Raw genomic sequence first — 26,751 nt, forward strand, 5'->3', positions numbered from 1 at the left:
TGAAGTTAGGTAACGTGATGCCTCCAGCAAGAAGTTAAACTTTGTTAAAACAATATATCCCTCCCACCAAAATATTATACATTAGAAGCAAGAACACTCTACTATGGAGTGTTAGTGACTGCATACATTAGTATTTTTTTATTTTAATTTTAAGTTCCAAGATATATATGCAGCACAAGCAGGTTTGTTACACAGGTAAACATGTGCCATGGTGGTTTGCTGCATCTGTCAACCCATCACCTAGGTATTAAGCCAAGCATGCATTAGTCATCTATCTTGATGTTCTTCCTTACCCACCACCCTTCGACAGGCCCCAGTGTGTGCTGCTCCCCTCTGTGTGTCTATGTGTTCTCATTGTTCAGCTTCTACTTACAAGTGAGAACATGCGGTATTTGGTTTTTTTGCTCCTGTGTTAGTTTGCTGAGGATAATGACTTCCAGCTCCATACATGTCCCTGCAAAGGACATGATCTCATTCCCTTTTTTCTGGCTGCCAAAGAGTTCCAGGGTGTATAGTACTGTATTTTCTTTATCCAGTTTATCATTGATGGCATTTTGGTTGATTTCATGTCTTTGCTATTATGAATATTGCATACACTAGCCTTACACAGCAATGGTAAAAATAAGACACCAATAATCTACATTTAATGAAACCCCGTATAAAATGAGAGGTCACCAGAAAAGTTCAAAATTGTCTTGAAATTGTATAGACATCAATAATTAAAATATGTCTAGATCTAGTATTTTCCCTTTGATTTTTTGAATTTTTATTGTAATTTCTTTGAAGTATGGAGTGCTTAAATAATCCTTTAGTAATCTAATTGGGTTTTGAAAGTAACCCAGTTGAAGGTACAGTTATAATAACCCCCAATCCAATGTAAAGCACTTACAATAATTTTTTAACAAAATTGGCAGTCATGCAGAGTAGAATATGTGGTAAAAAAGACATTGTTCAAAATCACATAGCAGTAAATATAATATGTAATTGTAATAGTAAATATATTTGTAAATATAATTGTTATAGTAAAGACTTTCCTGACTTTCACATATATGTATACATATACAATTATATATATATATATATATATATATATATATATATAAAACATATATTTATTAATCTATCTATAGCTCTACCAATCCATGTATTGGTTTTAGGAGTACTCCACCCAAATACTATAACATCTAGTAGTAAGTATAGGGAAGATATATCCACAACTCATAAACCAAGTCCTAAGGAAAAAAAAAATTACTCAGAACTAATTTTTATTTTAGGAACTTAATTTTAATTTCCAAATATATAATATGAAATATTTTATACAAATACAGCTTTGTTAACCAAACTTTGTGCCAATTTCTGGAGCTACAGGGAAAAGATCCAATTATGTTTAAAAATATTAAAAATAGTTGCTGGTTTTCTAAATAAAAGATTGACTTCAAACTGAAGGAAGAGCTAAAAGAATTGCTTATGTAAAAATCTAGATTTTTGATGCTTTAAAAACAGTAAACCATGTGATTACAAATGTTAAAGTCTCATTTTACTCTGCGGTTTTATTTTTTAAGCTATCAAGTGACCCCAACAATCAGAAGATAGTGTTTCAGGAAATAGTCAGAGTGCTGTCTTTCTTCTCACAAGTGCAAGAGCAGAAAGCTGTGTGGCAGCTTCTCTCTAGTTTTCCAAATGTGTTTCAGAATGACACATCACTAAGCAATCTATTTGATGTTCTTCGAAAGGCAAACAGGTAAGAAAATGTAAGAATTAAATGTAATATTAGTGTTCACAAAGAAGTCTTTAAAAAAATGTCACCTGTGATAATTACTGTTAGGTGGTTATTTAAACACAGAAAAAATAGTCCTTCAGCCCTTTATTGCAGATTTAGCAACTAAGATGAGTGTATTCGTTAAGCAAAGAAGAAACACACTGTGGTCATTGAGGTTATGGAAGTGTCCATGAGGAACTGATCCTAACTGTTGTATTGTTACTGGGTATCACAGAGCTTCTAAGAATGAGGTGTATAGCTGGACCAATGGTATATTGCAGCAATGACTCCAGCTCGTTCAGGGACAACCTAAGCTCTATGCATCTAAAATTTAAACCATCCAGGAATAAAATACCTCATTGAGTTTTGTTTGGTGCCATCCAATATAAAACAACCTTCTTGGTAAGAGTTTTGCTCCAAGCCACCTCACAGAGGTTGGCCTCCCTCGTGTGTGGTCAGCTTGTAAAATGATCTTTCCAAGCCTGCATTATCAGTTAGCTTTGGTATGTATGTTACAAAGATTTTAAAACTTTTGTAGCAGAAACCCCTTTAAAGGTGACTTTATTCGTAAAAGAGATGTGGGCATGGCCAGTACTCCAAGTTTAATGAATAATACTTAGATTTTGACTGTCCTGTATAGCTAATTTGAAAATGTGCCTTAAAAATTCCAACTACTGCATTAATGATGTTCGATTATTAAGTGCCTATTACATGCCAGACATGCTACCAAGATGTTTGTATGCATTATCTCATTGAATCTTACAAGAGACATTATTTATTTTGTAAATTAGATAACAGTCACAAAAAATAAGTATTTGCAGATCATGCAGCTAGAAGGGTTTACAACTGGGTTTTCTAACTCCAGAACCCAGGTTGCCTCTCTTATATGTCACTAATAGCATGATGTACTCTATTTTATATGTCTAAGGCATCAGGGGAGATTGTTTTTTACTTTTGGAATGCTTTTAAGAACTTATATCTGTTCAAAAACCTTATAATAAGCCCTTGTTTTGATATAGTAATCTCATTTGATTCTCAAAACTGTTTTGACATGGAGACAACAGGTTCCCATTTTATAGAAGAGGAGACAAATCCTTATGGAGTCAAATTACTTCCCCAAGGTTCTATAGCTAGTACATGGCAAAGCCAGGGCCTGAACTCAAAGATTCGAATCTCAGTTCTATACTCTTTCCATGATAACATACCATAACTGAAATATAGAAGAAACAAGATGTTAGGAAGGTTGATTGTCTATGTTAATCCTCATTTTATCTCTTAGGAAAATGTTCACTCACTCAGAATTTTGACATTTCATCCTTTTCCTCCTATTTGTGTTCTGTTTTAGAAAGCAATAGGTGAATCTGTAAAAGGAGAAGGGGAATTATTTGAATTGTATGGTGTAGCAGTGAAAAGAGTCAAAATGATATTCAAACCACAAATAAGGTATCACTACACACTCACTAGAATGCGTAAAATGTTGAAAATGGATAATTCCAAGTGTTAGCAAGAACATAGAGTAACTGAAGTGCTCAGATATTACAAGTTAGCATGGAAAACAACACAGTCATTTGAAAAACTGTGACAGCTTCTAATGAAATTAAACAGTTGATCCATATGAGACTGCATTCTACTCTTGGGTATTTACCCAAGAAAATGAAAATATATGCCCATATGAAGACTTGTATGCCGATGTTTATTTCTTCATAATAGCTAAAAGTTGATTGGGGTAATTAAATATCTATAAATAAAATGGCAAAACAAATTGTGGTTTATTCATATATTAAAATGCAACACAACAATAAAAATGAACAGATTATAGAGTCACACAAGGTAAATAAGTCTCATTAATATTATGCTGGCAAAAACATCAAAACAAAAAATATGTGCTGTATATGTAGATAGCGTAGCATCCTATTTATAGAAAGTTCTAGAATTGAAAAAATTGTAGAGTTAGAAATCAAATCAGTGGATTTAGGAGGAGCTGCATTAGATAAATTTTCTGGGATGATGGAAATGTTTGTATCTTAATTGGCATGGTGGTTACATGTGTGTATATGTGTCAAAACTTACAACTTTACTTTGTACCTCATAAGTTTATACAATTAAAAATTATCACTTTACAACTTTAGAAAAACTCAATGAATTATACACCTAATATAGGTGCATCTTATTGTATTTAAATTATGCCTCAATGAAATTTGATTAAAAAATCAACAACAGCAACAACAAAAATTCCACAAAATAATATTTAGTAAAAGACAGAAGATCTAAAAATACTCTAGGCATTATTTTGGTGGAGCAAATTACACTGGGAAAAACACTGTGCTGTGGCTATTTTATTTTAACAACAACCTCTAATCCAAGTGCTGCAGCTATTTTAATTCCCTTTAAATTTTAAAATAAAATTACCTCATATTTTGGCACTATGCAATAGAGTATACTGTCAAGTAATGATTATAAATGTAAAAGATTCTACATAATAATGAAAACAGCTTATTAATAAGTAGCTTCAACTTAGGCACCTTAGTAGAAAAAAAAATCATCAAATTAAAAATGGACAAAAGATCTTAATAGATACTTCTCAAACGAACACATGTAAATAGCCAACAGGTGTATTTTAAAAATGCTCAGCATCACTCATCATCAGGGATATGAAAAGCAAAACTACAATGCGATATCATCTAACTGCAGTTAGAATGGCTATGATCAAAAAGGCAAAAAAATAATGATAATAACAGATGCTGGCAGGGATGCAGAGAAAGGGAAGCTCTTGCACACCCTTGATGGGAATGTAAAGTGCAATAGCCATTGTGGAAAACAATATGGAGGTGCCTCAACAAATTAAAACAGCCACGCACACAAAGACAAATACTGCATGATCTCATTTTTATGAGGAATCTAAAAAAGTTGATCTCATTGAAGTACAATGTGGAATAGTGGTTACCAGAGGCTGTGTGAAAGGGGAGGATGAGGGAAGGTTGATCAAGGGGTAGAAAGTTACAATTAGATAGGAGGAATAAATTTTAGTGTTCTACTGCACAGTAGGGTGAGTGCAGTTAATACTAAGACATTGTATATTTCAAAATACTGGTAAGAGGATTTCAGATGTCCTCATCACAAAGAAATAATAAATGTTTGAGGCAATCTGATACATTAATTATAATAATTTGATAATTACACGTTGTATACATGTACCAAAATATCACACCGTACTCTCTATATATGAACAATTATGTTCATATATTAAAAATCAATTAAAAATAAAAAAAGAGACTGAGTGCAGTGGCCGATGCCTGTAATCCCAACCCTTTGGGAGGTGGAGGTGAGAAAACTGCTTGAGCCCAGGAATTCAAGACTAGCCTGGGTAATGGAGTGGGATACTATCTTTAATATATATATATATAGTATATATATTATATATATAGTATAGTATATATATAGTATAGTATATATATATTATATATATAGTATAGTATATATACATATTATATATAGTATAGTGTATATATATATTATATATAGTATAGTGTATATATATATAATATATCTATATATATATATAAAATATAGTGGGATACTATATATATATGTGTGTGTAATACATAGTATTCCACTATATTACCCATATATATATAATGTATTATATATTATATTACCCATATATTACATATATATGGGTAATGTACTGGGATATTATATGTTATATATATAGATAGTATCCCACTATATTATAGATATATATGTGTGTGTGTGTGTGTGTATATATATATATATACATATATATATATTACAGATAGTATCCCACTACATTACCCATATATATATATATAAATTAGCTGAGTATGGTGGTGCATAGTAGTCCCAGCTACTTGGGAGGCTGAGGTAGGAGGATTGCTTGAGCTTGGGAGTTTGAGGTTGCAGTGAGAATGTCACTGCACTCTGGTCTGGATGACAGAGTGAGGCTGTTTCAAACAAACAAACAAAAACGTAAAGAGAAATTATTATGAAGCAAATGGCATTTGACTTAAAAAATTATTTTATATTCACAAGAACAGTTAATATGAGATCTGCCCTTTTAACAAATTTTTAAATTGTGAGTATAGGTACAATGCTGTGAAGCAGGTCTTTAGAGCTGATTCATCTTGCTTAACTGAAACTCCATGCCTGGTCATGATCAACTCCCATTTCCCTTTCTAATCAGACCCTCGAAACCATCATTTGACTCATTGATTCTAGGAATTTGACTATTTTAGATACTTCTCATACATGAAATGTTGTAGTATTTTGCTTTGTGTGATCGGCTTAAGTGGTTATGCTTTATCATTCCACATAATGTCTTCAAAGTTCATCCATGTTATTGCATATTTCAAAATGCTTTTTTTTTAAGGCTGAATAGTATTCATTGTGTGTATATACTACATTTTCTTATTCATTTATTTGTTGATGGACATTTAGTTTATCTCCACATTTTGGCTATTGTGAATAGTGCTGGATGAACACAGCAGTACTACTATTTCTTCAAGATTCTGATTTCAATTCGTTTGGATAAGAATCCAGAAGTGAGATTGCTGGATCTTATATGATAGTCAGTTTTTAGATTTTTAAGGAATCTCCATACTGTTTTCCATAGCAACTGTACCATTTTGTATTCTTTTCTTAAAGTTTTTATCTTAAATTTCTTTAATTCAGCAGTATTTCTTTTTATTTATTTTTTACTGACAAAAATTTTATATATTTATGGTATATGACATGTTGTAATATATATCTACATTGTGGAAGGGCTAAATCAAGCTATTTAACATATACATTTCTTTCATATACTTATTTTTTGTGGTGAGAACATTTGAAATCTACTGCCTAACAATTTTTTTTTTTGTATTCAATATGCTTTTATATAAACAGGCCTCAGGGCTGGATTTGGCCTGCAGGTTGCACAGATTAGTAGGTCCAGCAAACCATCATGGCACAGGCATACCTATGTAAAACCTGCACATTCTGCACACGTATTCCTCCCCCACTTTTTTAGAAGAAGTAAAGAAAAAAAAAAGATTGGGGACACATAACTTTTTTTGGGGGGGGATGGAGTCTCTTTCTGTTGCCCAGTCTGGCATGCAGTGCCGTGATCTCGGCTCACTACAACCTCCACTTCCCGGGTTCAAGCAATTCTCCTGCCTCAGCCTCCTAAGTAGCTGGGATTACAGGCATGCCCCACCACACCCAGCTAATTTTTTAATGTTTTTGGTAGAGACAGAGTTTCACCATGTTGGCCAGGCTGGTCTGGAATCCCTGACTTCAGGTGATCTGCCTGCCTTGGCCTCCCAAAGTGCTGGGATTACGAGTGTGAGCCACCACCCTTGGCCAACATTTTGTATTCTTACCAATAGCGTGCAAGGGTTATATCTTTGCCAATACTTTTTGTCTTTTGTTTATTCAGTAATATGCATCCTGACAGCTGTGCAATGATACTGAGATTTTCATTTGCATTTATCTGATGATTAGTGATACCGAACATTTTTTTCCTATGTCTATTGGCTATTTATATGTTTTCTTTGGAGAAATGTCTATTCAAGTCCTACGTTCATTTTTAAATTGGGTTTATTTATTTATTTACTATTGAGCTGTAGAAGGTCTTTATATATGTTGGAAATAAACTCTTTATCGAATACAGGTTTCCAAATATTTTATACCATTGTATAGGTTGCATATTTGGTAGAGTAGCGTCTGACTTTTATTTAGGCAGAACAACTCTTTTTTTAGTGGTCCAGTAATTTATATACTTGATCTTTCTAACATAATAGCCCCTAGTTAATGTGCTTTTTGAGCACGTGAAATGTGCTAGTATGCCTAAGGATCTCAATTTGTAACTTTACTAACTTTGATTCACTTAAATTTTAAAAATTAATACTTTATTCAGTTATTGAAAAATTTTTAGTATGTTTAGAATAACTTGGGTATGTGAATCTACTTTTTCACCTGTAAATTTAATAAAATCTAATACAGATTAAGACTTTTCAATTAAAATTTAGCATCTGCATTGAGATGCCCCATAAGTTTGGAGACCTAGTATAGTGAAAGACCTAAGTATTTCATTAGTAATTTTTACATTATTAAATATTGAAATTGTAGTATTTTGGATGTATAGGATTAAATAGAATATATTATTAAAATTAACCTCGTCTGTTTCTTTTAACTTTTTTAATGTGATTACTAGAAAATTCCAAATTAAATACATGGCTTGGATTATATTTCCATATAAACCATTTTTTAAAGTCAGCTGTTTATTATTATGATTAATCTGACAGTGTCACTAACAGCCATAATTTTCTCACAAATGACTATATATTATCACAAAATTATGGTCTCATTGGTTTATCTTAGTCTCTGTTGAACGAGTAATAGAGACAAATGGACCCCATAGGAATTTTTTTATTTCTCCAGCATTTTATTACATTGTAAGTTGTATATAAACAAACCACCAAAATCAGATTATATAATGTTAAAATTAAGACAATAATTAATGAGCAATCTCAAAAGTCAAGAAAAGTATGTGAAAGGAAAGGGGATTTTTGCCTTGCTGAGGGGAAGGTCTATGCTGAGACATGAATCCCAAAAACTCTTCTTAAAAATTACCTTTACTCACAGGCAACTTGTTTTTGATGATGTTTTGTTTTGATGATTTCCATTTTTATATGACGAAGAGAAGAAAAATAATCTATGAAGTAATATAAAGATCAAATATCGATGGTTCAAAGAATTTCAGAGAAGATGGGAGCCTAGGTGTCCTTATTTACTAAGTTACATTTTGTTAGAAAAAGATGAACGAAATCGACTGACATTTAATTAATAATGTTAATGATAATAATGCTGAAAGATTTAATGAGATTGTCAAATGTTCAGTCTTTGAACATATTACTTTGGGACAACAGATCAGGTGAGTTAGGCAGAGGGTCTGACTTGGAGAAGGCCAGCCAAGACTTATGACCTAAGACAGTCTAGCTGGTCTCCATGTTTGCTTGGGTTTAGAAGCATCCCGACATCCGAGACCCAGGAAATTCTTGGGGCAAACATAAAAATGGCTGAGGTATCACCAGTCATGTATACGGAGCAGAGATGAGAAAAATACAGCCATGCCTCTGTGGCCAACTGTGTGGAACACAGCTGGGTGAAAAGTTAACGATGCCTGTAGGCTCTGTGCAGAAATCTTCTGCCCTTCTCCTCCCCACCATGTTGAAGCAAAGCTTTTGTGCCAGAGGCAACATATAGAGTGGATAGAACATAAACTTTGAAATAGACAGACCCCAGCTATACCTATTATTAACTAAATAACCTCGTATAAGTTACTTAACTTTTTTGAACTTTAGTTTTCCCATCTGCAAAACTGGACAAATAAAATTGACTTTATAGAATTATTAGAAAACTAAATGTTAGAAAATATATATGTATATATTTTTATGTATGTTTATAAACATATACACATATCCAAATGTATATCCTTATGTTATACTAGGAAGTACCCAGACAGCATCCCAAACTTAGTTCTCTAAACAGCTCTCATTCATATCTAGGGAGCTAAAATGAACAAAATCTTAACCTAACTGTCAAAAATGCCAAAAACATAGAATGCCATGAAAGTGTACACAAATACTGTATCTATTGCTGGAATATGCATTCAGTTTATTAAGAAACTAGATAGGAAAAAATTCCTGTTAGCTAATTTGTACTACATTTAACTTCACAATGTCAAGTTTTTAACAAAAGCCTTTTGTTCTCACTCCTATTTAACTAAAGCATTCACTTGACTGATGATATAAATCACAGTATTTGTATAATTTAGACATACATGTGCAATAGCAATATTTCTTTGAAATGCACTAATGGCTATAAAGGAACTAAAAGACAAGTTTTAAGTAACTAATTGCTTTCTGGAAATACAGGATGAACTCTAGCATAACTGAATTTTCTGATTGTCTATCCCCAGTGTAGACTGCCCATCTTATTGGTAACATGCAAGCTACAGAAAGGCAGTATGGATATTAATTTTGAACTACCTCTGGAGTAGTACCTAGAGACCACTTAGAGGACAGAGTATAGTCTTTAATTAGGGCAAGCTACATTTTCTTTTCAAAAACATTACTATTTGTTTAGCAAAAGATAAATATCATAAATGCTTAAATAATAAATATTCCTGAAACAAGATCCTTCATTTGTTTATTTGGGTTTGGTTTTTAATTAAAATACTTTCTAATATTTAAATTTTCTTTTTACTTAATAAAATGTATTCTTTAATTAAAAGGTACTTTTCCTAACTAATTATTTCTGAGTCTTAGAAAAAAATTGATGGGAACTTTACTTCATTACTTTAAGGCTGGTGAGTCCTGATATTTTACAAGCCTGGAAACATAGTGTCCTGTTCAGTTCAAGAATATTTTGTTGAGTTTCTGTGCATGAGCAGACAAACAAGCAATTCAATGACAAAAAGTAGCACCTTATCTTTTATGTTATAAGAATAATCTTCTGTACTGTAGCCATTTTCTCCTTAAATAACCTTTTGTTTCTGTCTCAAATGTTGAAACATACTGGTTTAATTGTTTTTTGACTCCTTAGTGTGCTGCTGGTTGTGCAGAAGGTTAATCCACGAGTTGCATCTAACGAAGGTTTTAGAACCCTCCAGAAGTCTGTTAAACATCTGCTGTACACTCTGGACTCCCCAGCTCAAGGTATTATTTTTCCATCTTATTGTGTTAAATTCAGTGTCACAAGGCCCATTGGAAATATAAAGCAGAGTGCAGTGAAAGTAATCACGTAGAGATGATATTATTCTTAGGTGGGGACATATGCTATGAATAAATCTGGATCTTGAGTTAACTGAAGTGTGGAGAAAGGGAGAAATGGCCAAGAAGAGGGAGCTGAGGCTTTCTAGGGTTTTTATTTAGGTGAATATGATCTCTGTTAGCTTGTAAAACTATGTTTATACTTGGTATAGAAAAAAAAGCAGGGAACATGCCTCAACAAGATTTCTACCCTACTATTTGAAACAAAGCCTAAAGTGAATTGCAGTACTTTTAACTTCATTTTCAAATTTTGATTTTTTATTTAGAAGTTCTTTCATTGGCAAAAATATGCCCCTCAATCAGCTTGATATTAGAGCATGAATAGATCAATGTAAATACAATGCCATGCCCAGTAAGACAAGGTATAACATGTTGCTAGTGAGTCACAAAATGTCCCTTTGGCACATCTAGAATAGTACTGTCTACACTCAGATGGAAACATGCGGGTATATACACGCAGACACAGGTTTGGAGATGTAAGAAATAAATCCCTATTTGCCAAGTTTGGTTAACAATTTATCTCTGGTGAATAAATTTAGAATCATGCTTTCTCAGCTGAGTTTGTCAGCTTTTACTTATGTTGACTTTTACCTTTAGATTACAAAAATAAGCATCCTGAGATCATCAGTTCAAAAGCTGATTATTCATTATATAGTCTTGAAATACCAAATTTCATATTTAAAAAAGCATATCTATGAAGGTTTTGAAGAATTCTTACTGGAGGGTTCACCAATACTCTTGGATGTCATTTTCTGTTAGTATAGAGCATTTTTTAATATCTACAATTACAGAATTAATGGTTAGCTTGCAGGATTGACTGTTATTAAATTTGATGGTTTTGACGACCATTAGAAAAACAGGATTACTCTAAAAAAATAGTTCAGGCTAAAAAACCAGACAGTGCACTAACAAACATAATTATTTCCTCTGTATGCTTTTCATATTTGCATTTTAAAGGCTTAAGAACTTAATATTTCTCCTTACTGCCTTTTCCTTTATATCTTCAGACTCACACCTTATATTTAATATAAAGTAATAAATATATATATGTGTGTGTGTGTGTGCCATACACACACACACACACACACACACACACACACATATAAACTTATGTATGTGTGGCAAGTTTTAAGACACATTATTGGATGGTCAAGAAGACAAGAAAATATACCAAGGAAATATATTTTTATGTGTAAAATTTGATGTACTTACCTTTTGTTTATTTTTAAATTTCCTGCACTGTGACTTCATCAAGCCAAGAATATTAATGCACACACACACATACAAACACACATATATTTGAGATGAAGTCTCGCTCTGTTGCCCAGGCTGGAGTGCAGTGGCAGATATTTTGGCTCTGAAACCTCCAACTCCCAGGTTCAAGCAGTCCTCTACCTCAGCCTCCCAAGTAGCTGGGTTTACAGGTGCCCACCACCATGCCCAGCTAATTTTTGTATTTTTAGTAGAGATGGGATGTCACCATCTTGGCCAGCCTGGTCTTGAACTTCTGACCTCGTGATCCACCCACTTTGGCCTCCCAAAGTGCTAGGATTACAGGCATGAGCCACTGCACCCAGCCATCAAGTTACATTTTAAAAAAATTTAAGTACAAAGCTTATCTGTGCGTCAGAAGCTGGAGAGGTAAACAGCATTTCTTATTAAGCAGGGAGCAGAACACTTTTCATGGTGAAAAATGTAATTCAGTTTTTAATATTTAACGATGACCACATTTTACACCTATGACTGTGCTAATCATTTTGGCAAGTTTTAAAACACATGATTGGATGGTCAAGAAGACAAGAAAATACACCAAGGAAATATATTATGTGTAAAATTTGATGTACTTACCTCTGTTTATTTTTAAATTTCCTGCACTGTGAGTTCATCAAGCCAAGAATACTAATGCACAGGTATTAATGTCAATTCCTAAAAGTTATTAACTTCAAACCTCTACCTGTTTGAGCAGAAATTCTGTAGGCTTTGAAAACCCTCTTAAGTGTTTCTAGGAATCTTTCAGGGAACTTAAACTTGTAATTGAAGGTAGAGCTAGTAACTACAGTTCAACAGCACAGGGGTCTCTGGTCTGAGGACAGATACCTTCCTCGTAATCCAGGCCACTTCATTCTTATCTTCACAGCGTTCAGCAGTGTTTTTGAAAGTGATCATGCTTTCTCCCTTGGTTTTATACTCTGTTATGCTGGAGTCAGGTGGTATCTCATAGCAGAGTTGCTTGGATTCTCTCTAATTATAATGGTTAAGATAGCATTGCAGGTTTCAAGTAAACCTGCAAAGTAGGTTTACCGCTCTTTCAAGTAAAGAACATAATAGGTAATATTTATTGTGTCAATGCTCAGTGCTTTATTATCTGAAATTCCTTTTAGCATCACAACAACTATGTGAGATTAAGTTGTTACTCCATTTTATAGATAAAGAAACGGGCTTCAGGAGGCTGGGAGCTTAGCCTGTGTTATTCACCCAACAAGTGACCAAACTGAGATTAGAACCTAGATCTGTATATCTCCACAGCTAAGCCCCATGAGCTCTTTTAAACAGCCTTGCCTAAACATCTACCTTCTGAGACTTACTTGCTTCTGGGTTATCTCACTGGGACATGCAAGTACCTGCTTAACCTCAGAATGGCCCCCACTTTCAGCCACTGATGGACCGTGGCTCCCCATCCACATTTATCATTCTGTGGGAAGCCACGTGCTACATTTTTTCCACTGCCTTTCCCCATTCCTCTCCACACTCTGATTTCTACCCACTTTCCACACACCATTTTTATCTGTGATCCAACCTGAAGTATGAGCATGCTTCAGGGTTTCTTCAGGAGCCTCCTTTGCAACCATGAAAATAGAGAGATGCTAATAAACACGAGGGAAGAAGGTGGCTTCCTAACTTCCTGTCTCAAGATATCTAATTCTCAGCTCAGCTCCAGCTAGGATCCTTGCTACACAGTTAATACACTGCATAGTAAGTCCATTTATAAATATTGAGTTTTGGGAGCAGAGATTATCGTTGTGACTCATTGGAATTTGATCTTTTGCAAAATAGTACATGATATGAAATTACATTTTTAGGATGTAATTTAGGATAGAAAGCAATCCTTACTGATAAAAAGAGGTTATCTATGTACCATATTTCTGTGTCTGTGAATACAATTTTATATATGCCTAATCTTACAAATAAAAAACAAGTAAAATCTCAGTTTTTAAGAGTCTGTAACATTTTCCACTTCATTAAGGCCTGTTTAGTATAGTATTTCTTTCAATATGCTTTATAGTCCTTAGTGACCAGAGGGAAAAATCTCTATTTGACTTCAGGGTCAAGTCTATCATTGATAATGTACCTTTAATTTTCTATTAGTTACTTATTTTAATGGCTTGATGAAAAAGAAAAACTCTATAACCACATAGTATACAAATACCAATTAGCTTGTTCAGCATCATGTAGGAGTTCAAAGTGAGCAAAATTTGATCTTAGAAAAAGAGCTTTATATACTTTTACATTGCAAAAGCATAAATCTCAACAGATTTTTAAATCCATTCTATATATAGAAGCCAATATGTAATAAGTATTACTATTGTTAATCAGGTTTATTTACTCTGGGCATCCCATACATTCTTGTTCCTTTAACTCACCGATGCATTAGTATTATTTGAGCAATAAATATTTAGCTGCATCATGAACAGAGCACAGAAAAACTCCACTTTGCTGAACAGGAAAAACTGAGACAGCTGCTCTGCAAGATAGGGGCTGTACAAACATTACTTAAACATGACTGATACAGGTGACTGATACAGGTGACAATTTTAATTCTGGAATAGTCTTTTTTACACACATGCTAATTTAAATAAAATTAATAATCAGCACCAGAAAAGAATGGATGATTGCGTAGTTTTGTACTAGTACCGTGTGTGTGTGTGTGTGTGTGTGTGTGTGTGTGTGTGTGTGTGTGACAAGAGTCTCGCTCTGTCGCCCAGGCTGGAGTGAGTGCAATGGTGCAATCTTGGCTCACTGCAACCTCTGCCTCTCAGGTTTAAGTGACTCTCCTGCCTCAGCCTCTGAGTAGCTGGGATTACAGGTGCCTGCTACCACGCCCAGCTAATTTTTATTTTTTTAGTAGAGTGTGGGTTTCATTTTCACCAGGTTGGCCAGGCTGGTCTCAAACTCCTGACCTCGGGTGATCCATCCATCTTGGCCTCCCAAAGTGCTGGGATTACAGGAGTGAGCCACCACACCCAGCCCTGTGCTACTACCTTTTTAGAAGGCTTTAGGTTGCACTAACTAAAGACAACACAAGAACTATTGAAGCTGGTAATAAAATATCCCATTGAAAGTGATTAGGCAATGCTAAAAATGACGCCATTGAAATATACTGGATTATTTATAAGGAACGAGTAGAGTCTGAAGAAGACTGAAACAAGTGATACCATTTCCCTAAAGGAGCCAAATTAAAGTATTGGATTTATGATGGTTTTATTTATGTAGGGACCATTTAAAGCATTTTCATTTTCAATTTTTATGTGAGTGCTGTTGCACACTTACTCTTTTATGATACAACCTTGTGCAACAGGCTGAATCGGGGACCTATTTAACTTCTAGGGGTAACTCATGATGTTGAATTAGATCTTCATATGTGGTTTCCCTTAGACCAAACTTAGTGACTGCCCACCACACTATGCACCTTCATATTATTTGAGAACACTCAGAACAGTTCTGTTAACACCAGTCCATTTGCATTCACAGCTGCATTCAATTGAGATTAGTGGCTGCTTTTTGAAAGATAGAAAATATAGATTAGTGATAGCAGATGTTTCCTGAGGCTACATTCTAACAACTGAAGGAAAAAAAAAAAATCCAGTGACCCGTAAGACTAAAATTGACTTCATTTGATTAACAAATCACGTGATAGTTAATCTTCATTATAGTACTCAGCAGTCATCTATATATGCAGGTCCTGGGATAAAATAATGTAGTGGCTTGATGCACAAAGAACTTGTTAGAAATGCATATGTTTGCCCATTGGGATTATTTTGACCGGTAGCCATCTATTTCCTATAAATATCACCAGTATTTCCAACAAAAGAGCACAGATGTTTTTTATAAAATTCTTTGGAGAATAATTCTGCAGATTTCTGCATTTTCTCCTCATTAATTTGACCTGGGATGATTTTTGCTGAGGAAAAAAATCTTTAAGCAAACATGTTAAATATTTACCTATATAAAAATTATTACTTTAGGTGACTCCGATAATATAACGCATGTGTGGAGTGAGGATGATGGACAGACATTATCTCCAAGCAGTCTGGCTGCACAGTAAGTCTTTGTTTATTTCTAAATAGGTAGGTAACTTGGCTGAATAAACAAAACAGTTTCTAAACATAATTCTCTTATCAGTGTATATAAGCATGGAATAAAAAAAAATCAACGACTGAGCAAAGGAAAGGGCATAGTCCAAGTGAAGTAAAGTTGAAACTTATTTTTTGATATTATTTAATGATACTTTAGGATTGCACAAGAAAATCTCTTTTTCAGTTCCAAGCTTGCATAACTAGATGTAATGTGTCATTCTGGATTGGTTACCTTATGCCTATGAGGATGATCTGGCTAGAGGTCCAGTTGCCGACACTTTTCTTTCACCACAAACAATGTATAAGTATCTGTCTTACTATATGCAGCCTGCTATAGCAAAATATCACAAAGTGAGCAGCTTATAAACAAGCTTCCTAATACCGTCGCCTTTGGGGTTTGGAGTTCAACATATGAATTTCGGGAGGGCATACTCATTCATACCACAGCAGCCTCCAATATTTTTATTACTGTTTTTTTTATTTCTATAGAATCAAAATATTTTTTTATGCACAAGCAAGATAATGCAAAATTTGTTGGCTTTCAGTAGTATTCAGTTAGGCAAAACTAGGTAATTTAATTTGGGGCATTTATTGACATATATAAAGTCCCTGCAATAGGCAGTGGAAATAACAGCAGCAACCATGCTGTCTAAAGACCGTTAATGCAAGCAGATCCTGAAGTAACTGTGATAATTATGGTAAGAAGTGCAAACAGTTGCTTATGGTAGTTAATTGAAGCAAATTCCCATAGTTCAAGGCATGTTTAGAGACTAGATGGCCTGCCTGTTAGGTAAAGTCTGCTTTAGCCTATAAATTATACTATTAAAATTCTTTGATTTTAGTCCCAAAGGATATGTTTTTGTGCTAACAGAAATTTATACAAATAAAAACAAACAGGAATACTTATTTTTAACCACGTTTTTCTTTTTCTAAAATAGAATTTATACAGTTGTTTACAAACTTTCTATTATTTAAAGGGAATTTCTCCAATTCTGAGTAGATTCTGGCCAAAATCCTTGCGTAAATGACCTCCTCCTGTTTCTGCTGCCATCTCCCTCATCCTCTACGGTGGCTGACCCAGGTGCTTCTCCCAGAGCAACTAAGCCCTTAGGCAGTTTCTCCTTAGCCAGGCTGCCATGTTTCAAATAGTCATGTCTTTTAAACACATTCCCTATATAGCCATCAAATATAATAATAGCAAAATACCTTTAAACTGAGATAACTGCATACTTATTGCTGAAGCCAGGAATTTTTTATCAGAGCCTTGAGGCATCCATAGCATTGATAATGTCAGCACCACAGACCTGCAAATTCCACAGCAAATGTAGTTAGTTGCTGACAGCTAGCTGACAGTTTATTAGGAAGAATTCAATACTTCTAAGATGGCTCTTGTTGTGATGGATGAAATTAAGGGATTTCTTATCTCCAGACTTCCTTTCCATTCCAGCTTTAAAATAATCACAGAGTGGCGATACTGGTATAAGATAAAAGTTATTTTGGCTCAGAATTTTCTAGAGAAAGATGCTCAAAACGACTTTTCCCTCATAGCTCTGCTTTCTCCTAATTATTTTTGTTCTAAAGTCATTATTTTGATTATTTTGTGTTTGTACTTACACACATGAATGTGCACATCCAGACACTTATCTTTTATTGTAAGTACTCTTGGGAAGTAGGGAGGATTTTGCATAAAGGATTACTCAAGTGTTTTAAGGGAATAATTGGGCATTTATGCCAAAACTGTGGCACACAGATATGGGATCTTATTTTGGAGTAAACTAAGTCTATTCTCGAAAATTTTTGTAATCAAATGTTCTTTATGAAACTAAGAGAATGGCTTAGATGATATTTCAAGGTCAATTCTAGCCCAGCTGTCCCCTATTTTAAGCTTGACAGTACACCATGAAAATCTGTTCTAGTCCATCTAGTAAATTAGGCCAATATTTTGCCCTTGAGCAGTGCACCAAGTGGAAACGGCTCTATGTTGTAACAGTGATGACAGAGAGAAAGACAAACACAAAAGAAGGAAGGGCAATATTGGGAGGTGTGGGGAAAGATGAGGAGAGGAAGGGAGAGCCACCTTACTGAAGCAAGAGAACGACCTGACATGTGCTCATCCAGAGATGCCTCATTGGGCACTTCTCAGATACATATCTTTTCCTTATGTATTTATCCTTTCAACAGATATTAACTCAAGTGTATGATATACAAAACACAAATGCTAAATATTCTGTGATGGGGATGGGGTCATGGGTGAACAGGGAGTGGAATACAAAACTAAATGCATCATTCTTTCAAGTTGCTCAGAGGAGAAATGTTTATTTTGAAACCTATACTTATCACTATAGCCGAATAAAATGATGGAGTGTTCCACGCTCCTTTCCCCAAAACAGATGCAGTCAATTTATAATTGTTCTCATAATTTCATTTGTCTCTTTTTTGATGTTTTGGATTCTGAAGTCCCATCTTTCAGCTTATCTTTGGAATCTTCTTTCAGACACTGCTTCCCACTTCCCTCAACATTCTGAAACTATCATATATTTCAGAACACCTGCTCAGGATTTTTTGAGCAAGTGTTGTGAGTATATTGGTTATTATTAGACCTTGGCTTGATTTGATTTGCCTTGACTCTCTGATATCATAAGTGGACCAGTCCATGAACCTCGATTCATATCTTCATATTATACGGGTAACCAATAGAACAGCGTTAGTTTTGCCACCTGTCACACTCCTATTGCATTTTTAACAGTAATAATGTGACTTTCAAATTTCCCTGATAGTTTCTTTTATTTAGGACAGAAAACTTACTCAAAGAATACATTCTCCTGTCCTTCATTTGTGAATTGATAAATGGCATGACCATCTATAAGGAGGCCTTGATAAGTAATGAAGCTAACTGTCTAAAATCTCAAAGGTCTGAGACCACCAAATATAGTATTACCAAGAATCTCCAGTCAAGAAAATGCCTATACACAAGCATGAGTGCCCGTAAAATGGATGCTTTTTTTTTTTAAATATCAAGGCTATGAATAGTATTTAAATGAGTCAGCCCTCTGACCACTTTGCTGTGCTCTGCCTGCCAAGTTAGAGACTTTTTTTGCCATTTGTTTATTTTTTCTTTTAAACTTCCTCAAGGATCCTGTGTTACTAACCCACATTTAAATACCCCGAGTCTTCTTTAATATTGATGAAAACATTTTCCTAAATTTACTAGCTATGCCAAGATTAATTGTTCCCACTCACATTTTAATAAAATCTAAGTTAAACATCCAATAGGACTAGTTAATTTGGGTATCGTACAGTTTGATTCAAAACAGATGATCCCCAAATCAGCCATTGACATTTATTCCATCTTTACTGTACATAAAATTCCATAGTAGACACCAAGGGAATAAGTTACAAAATAAATAGAGATGCAGCCTCACAGTTGAAATGACAGGGCACGTATAACACGCACATACTCATTCATATAGCCTTACTCACATAGCCTTAAAAATCTTAGGCTCTATCTTCACATGTCAATCACTTTGAAAGGAAACCAGAAAGTGGCTAATTTGGAAACACTACACTGGTTGTTTAGAGAAAAAAGGAACTTATATTGGTCAGTTGGATCCCGTTAGTTCTTTCTCATCACAATTAAATGAATTCAAATCTAGTTATTCAATATTGTAGACGGAAAGGACCTAGCAGATCATCTAGCCCCCTAGCTTTCAATTGACAAGAGAAGAATTGGAGAGTCAGAAGGGGGTTGCCAGATTTAGAAAATAAAAAGAGATCACGAGGTCAGGAGTTCAAGACTGGCCTGACTAACATGGTGAAGCCTCGTCTCTACTAAAACTACAACAATTAGCCAGGTATGGTGGCATGTGCCTGTAATCCCAGCTACTCAGGAGGCTGAGGCAGCAGAATCACTTGAATCTGGGAGGCAGAGGTGGTAGTGAGCCAAGATTGTACCACTGCACTCCATGCTGGGCGACAGAGTGAGACTCCATCTCAAAAAAAAAAAAAAATGAAAAGAGATAAAAAGAAAAAGAAAAAAAAAATTGCAGGACTTGTGGGATGTATTTGCACACGAAAAGATTATTCATTGTTTATCTAAGATTCAACTTTAACTGGGAGTCCAGTATTTTCTCTGACAACCCTTGCCAGTGCCTAGAAACCACCTTAAGATGACCTATGATGGAATATTAAAATAATTAAATATAAAGATAGTACACATGGAAAAGGCAAGTGCTCAGAGAATCCAGAGAGGTGCTGCCATCGTGCAGTTAAACTGGATGAGGGAAGACATCCATAGTATTTCAATGTCCCAGCCAACCAGTGCCCAACAACCAAGGACCAAAATTGCTTTACTTTATTTTCATATGACTTAATTTTGGTATTCTTTTCTAATTCTGCAGGCTCCTAATTCTGGAAAACTTTGAAGATGCCCTCTTAAACATATCAGCAAATAGCCCTTATATTCCTTACTTGGCATGTGTGAGAAATGTGACTGACAGTTTGGCCAGGGGTTCACCAGGTAATAGTTTTCTTACTCAAAATGCCACTCATGGTTTCTATTTCTGTTCTAAAGTAGTGAGTTTCCGAGGCATTTGCTTATACAAAAAAGTTTGTAAAATCATTTTATTTTGAGCTGGAGTCTCACTCTGTCATCAGGCTGGAGTATAGAGGCACGATTTCGGCTCACTGCAAACTCCGCCTCCCAGGTTCAAGTGATTCTCCTGCCTCAGCCTTCTGAGTAGCTGGAACTACAGGTGTGCACCACCACGCCTGGCTAATTTTTGTATTTTTAGTAGAAATGGGGTTTCACCATGTTGGCCATGATGGTCTGAATCTCTTGACCTCGTGATCCGCCCAAAGTGCTGGGATTACAGGTATGAGCCACTGCACCCAGACTCTAAAATCTTAGTTTCCATATGCATCCGTTTCAGTCTGTTGATTTGATATACGAGGGAATGTCTAGTCCTATTATCATATTATTCTGTTGCTGCTACTAGCACTGGCTGGCCACCTGGACAAACTTTAATATATAATGGCCATATAATGAATGGATAATCTGATAATGGCCACTGGGACAAACCTTCCAAGTGTCTGAAGTCATTAGGGGTTCACATGACCCTTCATGACATTTTTATGCTCTTAACAATCTTAGTTGTTAAAAAATGTTAAAGATGATAATATAGAGTTCTGAAAGTGGGTGTAAATTACACAAACAAAGGCATCTTTGTGGCAGACTATTTTTATTTTCTATCCTTACATACTTTATTTGCAATTTTCTGCCTACATGGGTAACCACAAAGATTATATTTAATAAAATGTTTTTTTTTTTTGAGAGAAAAGACCTATTTTCTCACATTTTCTAGGACACACACATTCTTTTTTGCCACAATAAAAATAGTTTTCTGAGAGTTAATGGCAAGTAAATAGCACAACAAATATTTAAGTCTGGTCTTTGTTTATAAGGTATCAATTAATCAAGGTTGGAAAGGCCTATTTATATCACAGTGATTCCACAACCTCTTCTCTCCAAGATACTTCAACTTAATAGTATATCCAAAAGTCAGGAATAAAGCATAGTCAGTTCACAAAGAGCCAAAACTATGTAGCATCTTTGCTAGAAGTATTTTTATCTCTAAGCAGAATATCTATGAATATTTTTAAAATAATGAACTCTATTGTCCCCATGGTTCAAATAAAGGTTAAATTTTCACTCATCTTATATTTATATTGACGTAGGCTATTATCTTAGACAAAATTTAGTACTAAATCAGGATAGAGGTGTCTTTCAAATTGGTTTCCTAAATGACCTTGCAATTCACATAAAGTAACTCTTCTCCCTTCCTTTTCAGAAAATCTAAGACTCCTGCAGTCCACAATACGATTTAAAAAATCTTTTCTTCGAAATGGCTCTTATGAGGATTACTTCCCTCCAGTTCCTGAAGTCCTAAAATCAAAAGTAAGCCATGAAAGATAAAAAGTAAACCTCAACACTTCCTATAATAGTTGGCAAGATATACTTTTACTTTAAGTTTTAAATCTGATCTTTGTAAATAATGATTCTATTTTAACTCTAGATTTATAATGGTCCTCTTATGACTCTAGAAAAAAGGTGACAAAGAGTTTATGGCTGGATGCAGTGGCTCATGCCTGTAATTGCAGCTACTCAGGAGGCTCAGATGGGAAGAATCACTTAAGACCAGGAGTTTGAGGCTGCAGTGAGCTGTTGTCACCACTGCACTCCAGCCTAGGTGACAGTGTGAGACGCTGTCTTTAAAAAAATTAATAAATTAGCTGGGTGCGGTGGCTCACACCTGTAATCTCAGCACTTTAGGAGGCCGAAGTGGGTGGATCACCTGGGGTCTGGAGTTCAAGTCCAGCCTGGCCAATATGGTGAAACCCCATCTCTACTAAAAATACAAAAATTAGCCGGGTGTGGTGACACATGCCTGTAATCCCAGCAACTCAGGAGGCTGAGGCAGGATAATCACTTGAACCCAGGAGGCAGAGATTGCAGTGAGCTGAGATCGCGCTATTGCACTCCAGCCTGGGTGACAAAGCAAGGCTCCATCTAAAAAAAAAAAAATAATAATTATTTTTTTAAAGAGTTTAATGTTATATAATGGTATTTTGTTTTTAATCAGTGGGGATCTCTGCATGAAATGACCCTTAAGAGCCTAATTACAGTATGAATATTCATAAGAGAATGGTTAATAGTAGTTATTGTATTAAACCTCATAATTTGAAAGAGATTTGAAAAAAGATTCACAATATGATTTCTGATTTGAGATATCCTGAGTTTTAAAATCTGTAAAAGTAGATTTTGAAAGCTGATGTTTTAGATTTCACAGCATAAAAAAATCTCCAAATGTGGTTCACTCTATTATTATTGTCATCAGAAGCAGAAATAAATAAGTCATATTAAAATTTATGATACTGGAGAATGTGAGAAAAAGCAACCCCCCAAAAATAAAACCCCAAAATGGGAATCTCTCTATGCTTATTTGTCCGTTATTCTGTGTTTATCTCATACATGTAGTATATAGGTTATCATAAAATTTAGTTTATTTTTTAAATAGCCCTATTAAAATTTGAAAGCTGTTTTCCTAGTAACAATAGCCGTTCAATTGGATTTACATAGTCAGGAATGAAGTGAAATTACAACTGGTTTATTCAGGGCAAGCAAGATGACATGTATACTGAACATGGTATAATTAAGCAGGAATGTAAAACATTATGTCCATGTATATTACAAATAAATGTGCTAGTTACATTACCTACATTTTAGCCCTAGTCTTCTACATGCATCAAAATTTCTAATATACTTAATTTAGCATTATCTTAATTTGTTTGTGCAAATGAGAAGGAAGTTGTGCATTCATCTGGAAAATTCCTACTCATCCCTCAAGGACAAGTTTAAACATCCCTTCCTCTATGTTAGAGTATCACCTTTCTCGCTGTTTTTCAGCCAGGATAATGACTTTTTCTTCTGTGTTCCTATAATATTTATCCATTAATTTTTTTCTATCAATTATATGTGCTCCCATAATACTAATCTATTTATTTGTAAGACCTACCCTCTAACCCCAAAGTGCTTGTAGTCAATCCAGTGGAGGAGATGGAAAAGCAGACCGACAATTATAATACAGTGAGATTAAGTGTTGTGGAATGTGGATAGAGGCTTCTGTGCATGGAGGTGGGAGATCTAACATGGATTGTAAGGGATACAGATGGAAAGAAGAAATTCTATAGAGAAAATAACGTTTTCCCTGAGTTTTGAAGGCTATGTAGAATTAATTAGGAGAGTTGTGCATTATAGACATAGAGTCCTGAGTTTAAGAAGATAGAGGTGTTAACCTGAAAGATAGGTAGAGGCTATCTGCCGTCACGTGTTCAGCTGGAACAGAAGATGCCCATAGCATAGGCAGAAAAGAGGGCTGCAGGGTGAGGCTCAGCCCAGATTCTGACTTCTTTGTCAAGGAGTTTGAATTTGACCATGTAAGTTGTGAATTTGAAGAAGGTGAAATTTGCATTTTAGAAAGAGCCATCTCTACTGAGATGACATCTCCAATGACTGTGAGATTTCTGGCCTTGGAACTCATTACTTGGCATTATAGTTTGTTTTATATGTCAGATCTGGTTTCCTCACTAGCATTTAAGCTGATGAAATTATGCCTTCATCACCCCTAAAGCCCCACATAGTAGGAGCTTAAGGCTTGATTCATGAATATATGAAAAAGAGATGATGTTAAAGCAGAGCACTGATGATGTAATCATGCTCCCTGGGCAATTACTTATTGTAGTTCTTGACTTAGAAAGTCACCAGGAAGCACATAATATACACGAGGGGAATGGAAACATGACAGTCTCAAACATTTATACTAATGGGAGGGGATTGGGGCTAAAAATAATTTGAAACATCATCCCCAATTTGAATAAAATGCTCTCCATGAGGGTTACATTATGGAAAAAGTTCTAGAAGGTACAGAAGTGGAAATAAACTACAATCTTTTCCTTTGAGTAGAAAATCTATTATCATTTATAACAAGCATGGCTGCTGTGTGAAATTGACGGGACCCATTCAGTCTGAGATCACAAGCTCCATGAGGAATACTGCCAGGTCTGTTCCTTTAGCAATGCATCCCCAGCACCTGGCAGAGAGTATGACACATGGGAAACACTCAGTACCGATCACTGAAAGAATGAAGACAAACTCGTAGAGTTCCATGGTTAGAGATGCTCTTACTCCTCTGCTTTGCCCACCTGATAATTAGTATCATGATTGTGACCATCAGTTAGGGCACACCCATTCTAACACTTTAGTCATGATATTCCTAAGATGGTGGTGAACCCTGTCATTCATCGGTGACTTTTCCCAGCTCCTTCTCCTTGCCTGAACATTCTGCTCTTCTAGAAATTTTGAGTTTTCTCCTCCCTTCATTGTTTTATCTTTTTTCTTTCCAGTTGCTTTGATGGGAAGAATGATTTCCCGACTGGAGAGCTACACATAATGTGGGTGTTTCCTGTTTGGGGCAGAAATACAAATAACACAATGTTTTTATTATTGTAACACCTTTAAAATTTTAAATAGACTTATTTTTCCCTTTATTTACCTACGAAGAGCTCAGGAATATTGCTGCTTTATTTTATGCTCATGCTATTGTGAGGTCAATATCATCATGTCACTTACGATTCTGATTCAGATGCATTTGAAAAGCATCAGGCACTGGAGAATTCAATCACAGCTGGAAATGGCGTTAGTCTTCCGTCGTTCTATTTTAGGCCTGAACTTTTACTGGTGATGAAAGAGAGAAGGGCTCTGTATGAAGCTTTGGCAAATCTGGAATCTGAAGTTGACATATACTTTTGAAGAAGTTCACTGAATTTATTTTGATTTTTAATGATCTGTGAAGCTTCTAGGACTTTAATGCATGTATTGCTCTCAGAATAAAGTAGTAAGTAATGACAAATATGAAATGATCATAATGTTGCTTCTTTGTGGATATGCTTCTCAAGGCATTCCATATTATTGGCCCTGAATTATATTTTTATTTTGGAAAACCAAGCCTATTAGCCCCAATATGGCTAGATTTCCAATTTCCTCTTCTATAACTTTTATCTCACTAAGCCAAGACCATACTATATGGACTTTGGCTGGTTTCCCACCCATGTAGACCAAACTTGCAATTAAAAAACATATTTGAGTCTCTACTGGGTAAAAGACATTCAAATGTACAAACACCCTCAAAGCTCAATTAAAACAAATATATTAGCCCAACAGAATTTATCTTTTAATTTAATAATTTACCAGAAAAAGTCCCTGGAGAATGTGGTATAGAGGCTTCACTCCATTTATTGCAGGTTTAATCATGTCTAGTATTTGGAAAATCAAAAGAAAGAATAGAGTGGCAAATGTAGTTACAGGTGGTACAGTGACTGGGTCAATTCCAGAATGGAAAATTTCTCATAGCAGTAACACTAGTAAGTAGAATTTTTGTATATATAAAACCATTTTTGAATAGTTCAAACAATTATATTAATTACAATGGAAAATAGACCAATGATATTTACTATCTAAGATAATCAACATTTAATTGCTATGACCTATGTGTATTTATAAATCTCTCACTAAAGACACATCATTGTGCCTTTTGTATCTGATAAGATGGAAATAAATATTCCAAAACATTTGCTGGTACCATAAAATACTTCATTTCTGTCAATATGTAACTTCTGATTGGAAACTGAGCTGTAATGAATGACCATATATTTGCTTATTAGGATATTGTTCCAATTTATTTCCCTTCTTAAAAAGAAATAGCTCCAGGGTAGCTTCCAAGCACAATAGAATTTGTTTTCCCAGAGGCATATATTATTTTTTCCCCAGGATGTAGGGCATGCAATATATCCTCAGGATACATAGAATATAGTGAACTGATAGTGAGAGGAATATCACTGACAGGATAGGAAATTATCTGATTTTCATTTTTTCTCTTTTTCCTCTGGGTGTGGGATTTTTAAGCCCTTTCTGAGCATGTTTTAAGAGATTTTAAGGACAAAAGCACCCAGTATCCTACAATACCTGAGGGAGGAAGATGTCAGAAACGGTGCAGACACTTCCAAAAAATCAAGTGTATTCTCGTCCATGGTTTAAATATGGTCTTATTAGAATAAGTGTGATCTTCATGCAGCAGTTCAAGAAAGGCTTTTAAAAATTTTTGTTAACCTTTAAAAATTGTTGGCTGGGCATGGTGGCTCACATCTGCAATTCCAGCAGTTAGGGAGGCTGAGGCCAGCAGATGGCTTCAGCCCG

General features: G+C 34.9%; 1 protein-coding gene across 1 annotated transcript in view; it reads left to right on the plus strand.

Moving 5' to 3' along the window:
* ABCA12 (ATP binding cassette subfamily A member 12) overlaps positions 1-26,751 on the plus strand; it is a 192,855-nt gene that overhangs the window by 77,233 nt on the left and 88,871 nt on the right. Inside the window, exons 7-11 of the mRNA XM_017534981.2 lie at positions 1,563-1,741; positions 10,364-10,476; positions 15,834-15,909; positions 20,342-20,460; positions 21,791-21,897. Coding sequence (XP_017390470.1) covers positions 1,563-1,741; positions 10,364-10,476; positions 15,834-15,909; positions 20,342-20,460; positions 21,791-21,897 — 594 coding nt within the window. The remainder of the gene's footprint in view (positions 1-1,562; positions 1,742-10,363; positions 10,477-15,833; positions 15,910-20,341; positions 20,461-21,790; positions 21,898-26,751) is intronic.

This window comes from Cebus imitator, unplaced genomic scaffold, assembly GCF_001604975.1.
Source record: "Cebus imitator isolate Cc_AM_T3 unplaced genomic scaffold, Cebus_imitator-1.0 Scaffold89, whole genome shotgun sequence".
Taxonomy (NCBI): domain Eukaryota; kingdom Metazoa; phylum Chordata; class Mammalia; order Primates; family Cebidae; genus Cebus; species Cebus imitator.